At 41.9% G+C, this 7,620-nt stretch overlaps 1 protein-coding gene across 1 annotated transcript; it reads left to right on the forward strand.

Annotated features, from left to right (window-relative positions):
* The first annotated feature begins 586 nt into the window (after window positions 1–586).
* Window positions 587–3,561, forward strand: LOC112467338. Its single transcript, XM_025035935.1, has 4 exons — window positions 587–704; window positions 1,637–1,836; window positions 2,865–3,008; window positions 3,125–3,561. The coding sequence occupies exons 1-4, from the start codon at window positions 698–700 to the stop codon at window positions 3,209–3,211; spliced, it is 438 nt and encodes a 145-aa protein (XP_024891703.1). The 5' UTR covers window positions 587–697; the 3' UTR covers window positions 3,212–3,561.
* The last annotated feature ends 4,059 nt before the right edge of the window (window positions 3,562–7,620 follow it).

Consider the following 7,620-nt stretch of genomic DNA (forward strand, 5'->3'; position numbering starts at 1 on the left):
TCTCTCTCCCTCACTCTCTCTCATTCTCTCTTCAGTACATATTTGCAATGTGAAATAATGTTTCGCGAGTTTTTTCCATTACCGATGGTTGAAATACAATCGCTTAGCTTGTATTGTGTACCGACAAATCAGAATCTTAATAGAATTATGCATTTCATGTTAAAGACAGATATTCAAACAATTTAATAAATCAAATATACTTTGCCTTTTGATTACTTTATTTGTTCTAGGTGACACATGCGATTTTATATCGGATCGATTATTACGAATTTGTCTTATCTCGCACGTAACAATGATTAATGTATTACGTGTTAGAAATTTGTGATACATGGATCCGTTTATATCACTTTTCGTCACAAGTTCACAACCGCGAAGTTAAAGTAAATATTATAGCAATGACATTATTATAGGTATAGAATCACGTCGCGTGATATGACGAATCAATAGCAAAGTGTGGCCCATGTATTTGAACATGACATTTTGCGTGCCACATGCTTCATGTAACATGCGTTTCCGTGCTGATAAGATTGATAAGGTCTCGAATGGTGGGATTGCGGCCTGAGCTCGTTTACGCCCAAAGTATCGACACGTTCAGTGATAATTCTCGTTTAAACGTGTTGCCACGCAAACCGTCACTTGTGCTATTTAATTATTTGTCATAGCGTGACAGCGCGACAGTTTCGATCAAGGAACAATAATGCCTGGTAAGCAGTGACATTGAATATAATAAAGAAATAAACGGGTGAAGGTAGTAATAATCAAATCACGAAGCAAGTATAAAGTTCATGTTATTTTGATCTTGGGATACGATTCAAAAAATAAAGAAATAATTCTATTTTGTAATGTATTAGCTATTAAAATAATAAATATGTTGATTTAATAATTAGTTTAATAAGTATTAAATTATTTATAGCTTGTTGAACGTTTGTATTCGCCTTACCAGGTTTAGGAATTTTCTGGTAATGAATATCCCGAGATCTGTTGCGGTTTTATATAATTATAATTATATAATTATAATTATAACAATTTTATAATTGCATTTATTCGTTAATTATAAAAGAACTATTTAATTAAAATATTCGTTAATTATAAGAGAAATAAAAGAAAGTATATAATATTTCGACAAACATGATAAGCCAAATAAGCCAACGTGGAAGTAAATTATCTTTTCGTTATCTTAAACTTTTCTTCTTATGATAGGACATATAATAAAGCTTACTTAATAGTCACACACTGCACTGTTAAAGGTTAAAGGATGAAATTTAATCTAATACTATGAGTTAGATTTATTTTGTTATTTTTAACTACCATGTGCGTCAAAATTTATTAGTTTGAAACAAAATAGGATATTATTTTAACTTCATTGGTTTAGTCAAATTAACATTGTTTTAGTTAAATTAACTACATATTAAGTAGGAGCAGTGGTGACCTATGGAATAGTTAAAAATTACTCAAAATTGAGTTTAATTTAACAGTGTGTAACGGCGTTAACGATTACTCACTTATTTGCCTTATGAGAGGTAATCGATACGATAAGCAGCAGCGCGATAAATTATCGACTGGAATCTCGAAGTGTTAACATTACGACTAGATATTTCGTGGAAACATCACGAACATTTGATGATTTCTGTTGTAGGATATAGATGGGCGAGATGGCCGATATCTTACGGTGATCGTAGCATGTTGATCTCCATCGGCAGGGACTTGGACGGCATGAATCTCGTCGTAGGTCGTGCCATGCACATGGGCGACATGATCCCGGCGAAAGTGAAGCCGGATCATAACGTTGCCTACGTGTGTCACGGAGGTTCCGAGCACACGAAGCACGACTTCGAGGTATAACCAAACGCGAGAAACAAGAGATTCGAGTCTCTTCGTTAATTCGCACGTCGAATTCCAAGCGAAATTCTGTTTTCTTTCCAATTACGCGGCGCTGTTGATCGAACGCCATAAATCGCTGTCTTTTACACTCGTAATTAATCAATTTGTAATGACGTAACGCGCATTGCATTTTCATGTGCCTCTACCTAGGTAATTACAGGCGCTTTGGTTTCATAACGCTACTGTTCCTCCTTTCCTTAATAAGCGAATTAAAGAGCTCGCGTAAACCCTTACGTAACGCAGCGCACGAGCGCGTCGTCACCTCTATCTCTATATCCCTGGAGCATCTCGTTTCGACGAAGATAAGATTACGACTATGCGATCGAACGAGGTGTGTTAGTCAGATATTTGCACGGCGATATTCCAGAAAACGATCGGAGCGCGTTTTATCACTCCGACAAATTCTCTCCCCATTTCCCTTTATTTCCGCGCTATCCTTTCCTTCCTTGATGAAATCATAAGGAACCTGAGGCATTGCATCTTGCATACGAACGAATCGACGTGTAATTTGATTTGTAAAATCCCCGATTTGGCAATAGTCGTGATCGTGATCGTGCGGCATTCCCTATCCTTCGTGAAAATAGTGAGAATAATTATCAACAATTTTGCGAAGATGTCAGAAAAACGAAGGCGTGAGAATAGCGTAGACGCGACGAGACATATCAGTCAGTATTGATCGGTAGCGGGATTCGACGCGTTACCGAAGTTACATCCCTTCGATTCCGCATTAGACGAACCCTCTGTTTGCCTTTTGGCCGTGCACTCGATCGCGCTCGTCCGAATCAATTTCTTTTCGGCTCGGCTTACACAGCCGCGCGGTCGCCCGCGGATTAATCTATTTGCGTCGGGTGAGGTCGGAAGAAAAGTGCGAAATACACCGCTTCTCGTTGGCTGGATTCGAACCCCTCTCTCCTTCTTCCTTTCCTCCCCGTCGCAAGATTCAGGCGGATGTAATTCGAGACAAGCTGGCTTTCGTACCTTAGGTATTGATGCCCGCCCATTTCAACTGGGTCCGAACGGGTCACGGTCACGTACCGGAACACGCGGTGGAGGCTGGAACGACCACGAACGGGGAAATGCTCTACGTCGGCCGTACATTTCACAACGGCGTATTCTGCGTAGGGAAGGTACGCTAGTAACCGGAACGATTGTTGATCCGCTCATCTATTCGTTAATTTCAGCGATAATTTACCTGCGCGAACGATCAGGAATATTTATGTATACTTTATCTATTGTTTGGCAGGTCCAGAGAAGTCACGGTGTTTTGTACATTCCGTTCGACGGGAAGGAAATACCGTACAGGGAGTATGAAGTCTTGGTGCAATGTTAAATCTTATCCACAATCATTGTGGCGTGCGCATTAATATTTTCATATAAAACTGTCGGGGTGAATAATGAATGGTTCATAATTGCGGGAAAAATTATTTTTACACAAGTATATTTCAGGATTACATATATTTTACGTCGTATTTTATAGTGGACAAATACGTATGATTGGAACATTCTATCTTGATGCTGTTATTTCATTTTATATTTATTTGTATATACTTTTGTGAAATGAAATATTGACAAACTGTGTACCGCAAATTCCGAACAACATTTTGAGTCATATTGCCACGTCTATTTATGAGGGTTTCCCGAGTTGAAGTTAGATTAAAATTTTATAAAGTTGGAGGCGGAGAGTCGCGAGTTCTTATCTATACCCTCGCTTATATAAGTCCTATTAGTATGCAGAGAAAGTAATTTATCGACGCTTAAATTAATGGAAGGAAAGGGCATAATGGGCCACGCCAAGGCCCGGCGACTACCGGCGATGGCGTCGCCGTTTTGCACCCTCTCTTGTAATTTTGAATCGTAATTACGATCCAATTGCAATTCGTCATGTCACTTTTGGTCTTTCGGGTTTATTTTTTGCGCTGACGACGTGCGACGCGGTCGCGAGCATCGAATGATTCAGCGGTATATACGTAAAAGCGTGAGTCAGAAAATATCATTTCTCTGAAACTTCACAACGGGCCGTTCCCCATTGCGCACAAACTTTACGTTTTGTAATTTTCAGTGGAAAGCGAAGACGGTAAATATTAACATCAAATAAACTTTGACTTATGTTATCTCCAAGATGAGACATTAAAGATTATGAAAGCTTGAAATAAGGAGTGAATTTTAAAAGAATAATTATATAATTGATGTAAATAACTAGTAGTTTATTATGACGTCGTATACGTTGAGAAATTGAGATACATTGAAAATACAAAGCAGCTCATGGAAAAGTAGCTCGGTCTAAGTGCTACCAACAGTTTTACCAGTACCAGAAGATATATTTCCGATGAAGACAAAAAAGTATGCGTTATTGGTGGTCTATTTTCAGATTCTCATTTAATATGACAAAACAGTTTATCCTACGTATAACATAATATTCGTATCACTATTTTATTTCAATAAAATTACATTAACGCTAAAACCGAGGTACTTTCTCAAACTTTGTACAACTGCCGCGGAGTTACTCGAGTCAATTACCACGCGCATTTACTTAATCACGGGGATAAGTTACATACAGAGTGGCTCCCTGTGTTTTCTCATCGGTGGCGATTCAATTTTCACGCTTCTCAACTGAGGTCCGCGCTCAAGATAGATCCCAGATGCAAATAAATATTGCCGACTGCGCGAGGGAATTAGAAAGCGAAAGCCGCTGCGATGCAACCAGTGGTCGTTTTCTGCCGCTACACCCGATAGGTGCTGAGCACGTGGCCGTTGCGGCATTATTCCCATAGTTGGCACGTGGCCGTTCGCTCCTTCATCTCCCCCTTCTTCTACCCTCCTCGTCTAACTCATTGTTCCGGGCCTCGAAGCGGAATTGTCAAGGGGGGTTGCGCTATTTAATATTTTGATCGAGAAAAAGCGCGCGTCTGCACAGGGGCGGAGAACGGGGGGTGGAAGAGGCTTGCCCACGTGCGACCGATCGTCCCCTTTTGATTAATTTCGGCTCGGATCGACTGGCATGAGCGAGTGCGAGGCCCGACAAAGGAGCCCGGGAGCGAACACGAGCGAGGAGGGGCTAAATAAAAAAAAAATGGCAACAGCTGGCAGCAAGACCAGAATCAGGCAGACAATGCTGCTTAGGTCGAGGGTGAGAGCCACCCCTCTCATCGCCGAGTCGCCGACGCGAGTCGATTGACACGCGCGCGATCATCCTCGCGTAGTATATGCGCGATACGCCATAATCGACGCGCGTTATGGATGCGCGAAAGGGGAGCGACGTTTATTAGGCCGAAGGGGTGAAACCGGTTCAACCGGAGAGAATTTCCAATGATGAGAATGATGATACGAGATTATTCTTATTATTCTTAACGAGACCCAAACTCCGGATAATCTTCAGGTTTGGCAACGAGCTCCTTTTACCGAGAACTCGGTTAAACGCCGTTTCGCGCGACTGTCGTTGTATTTCGAATGTCGAACTCACAAGTTTGATGTATAACACTTTTTTAGGTAACACTAGATGTCTATATCTGGATTTACAAATATTGGTAAATCGTCGAGACCATTCCCGAGATAAAAAGTTCCTTTCTTCAAGTTTACCTTTTGCGTTATCGCATCGATTTCCGCGATATCGATAGGTGGATGTAAGTGAATAGTGACTTATATCACGAAATAAAAGACCGAGTGCCGATCGTTTTCACGTCTGTCTACAATTTTCATCGTTTCCTCTATCGCGTGCCTGCTTCGCGCTCGGTTGGATCCTTTCTTTTTTTTTCCTTTCTTTTTTTTTACTTGCGTTTGTGCCTCGGACATTGCTGGCATTCGCGTATCGTCGATATACCGAGTCGATAAATCCGCGCTTATTGCGGTTTAGGTCAATCGTATCGTCACATCGTCGAAGCGCAACAAGGGAAAACTCGTTATAGAAATATCCACTCATAATATTGCCGTTGTTCAACGTGAAATTTTCACCGATATTCCTCTTTACAATTTATGTCTTCAATATATTTTCAGTATATACATATATGTTTCGCGGACTGTTTTACATTAAAGTAGAACGGGCCCTTTTTTTCTAGTTTGTCGTAAAATAAAAATTGCAAATACATATATTTATTTCTATAAGCCGATTGCTAATATAAAGGACGGGGATTGAGGTTTTGATGGAAACATCAGCGCGTTCAATCCGACTCGGTCGCGTCGAGTTTCGTACATCGAACGTACTGTCGCGGTACTCATTTCATTTGAGTAAACACGTTTTTTGGAAGCAGCACGGGTCACTCTGCGAGTGACGGATCCATCTACGCATATGGCGCGATAGATACAGCAAGCAGAACCAGAATCGGGATCCGGATTCGAGAGCGGCGAGGGAAAGAGGACAGCTGCTCCCCGTCTCCCCGCTGCGTCGAGAGAGCACAGCGGCAGCTGCTGTTTCGTATTGAGGATCCGCCGATTCCATGATAGGGTGAGTCTATGGCCGATACGTGAGCATGAAACTGCAATCGCGACTGATTTCGGCAATAAAATAAAATTTTGTTTTATCGAGTGAAACGTTAAAGAAGTCCCAGTTAAAGGAGTAACACACATTTTCTTTCTCTTCTTCTTCTTTTCTCTTTCAAAGATATATTTATCTTAAGAGAGAGCTTATGATTCCTGTCTGTACCACAAGCATTTATAAATCCATTCTTTCGTTTATAAAATCTATTCTTATTTTATTATAATTCTTATCTTATGCGATTTTTCCTACGAGTAGTCAGATCAGAGTTCTACACAATACAATCCCATTTCTAGTATTTTATAAAATATCAACTGCGAGACATGTAAGTTTTTTTCTTTTCATACTCTCGTCTTAATAACGAAATCTTGACATTTAACAATTAAACGAGAGGACTTCAGAACAAAAGAACAATGTACTAAAGTTCAAATTACAGGCGCATTTCGAATACATGCTCCGTTCTTAGTGTTTCTCCAAACGAATGGAAGTTAATCTTCCGAAAATCTTGACGTACAGTTCCGAGCGCCTCTCTCGTTGCTTTCTGTTTTAATCTGATTATATGGCACTACCGATACTAATCAATTTAAACGACAGAGCGTGCATTTCCCATTTACGGGACTGTGCGAGGCAAATGTGCGCAGGACAACAGCCCGTTTCGCGTGCTTAACGTACATCCATTATTCGCGGTCCGTGGGAGCGAGCTTTTCACCGTTGTCTGCAATAGGCACGCGCGCGGTGCGCATTGCAGGATGATAACGAGATTCACGCTCTCTCGCGTGATGCGCGTATACGCGTCGCGCTCGTACCAGCTCGTTCCCGGTTTTTCGGGATGAGTTATTTTTTTTCTCGTCGCACGATAATCGTCAAGTTGGCACGGGCCCAGCCACACACCAACAGGTTAGCGCTCGAGGGAGCAGCCCGCGCGCGAGGGGCTCCCCTCCGTCGGTTACGGGAGTCATAGGGTGATCCTCGCGATTCCGCGGGTTCTCTCCCCTTCGTCCTTTCTCGCTCGTACCGCCCCTCCCGTCTGCAGCTGCGCCGCAAACGCGGGCCCCAACACCATCTGCCATTAGAGGCTGCACGCGTGCACACGCGTCTCATCCGGGGCCCCCCCGGTCACCCCCAGCCGTGTAATGGCCTCGTAACAATACGGAATCTAACTACGAACTACTGAGGTCTCGATTGCCCTCGAGTGAGGACGCTTTCTCTCGTTCGGAATTATAAAGAAATATCATCCAAGTGTGTGTTATACGTACTATAATTACTATAAT

This window comes from Temnothorax curvispinosus, unplaced genomic scaffold (assembly GCF_003070985.1).
Source record: "Temnothorax curvispinosus isolate PA1 unplaced genomic scaffold, ASM307098v1 QBEX01017163.1, whole genome shotgun sequence".
Lineage (NCBI taxonomy): Eukaryota > Metazoa > Arthropoda > Insecta > Hymenoptera > Formicidae > Temnothorax > Temnothorax curvispinosus.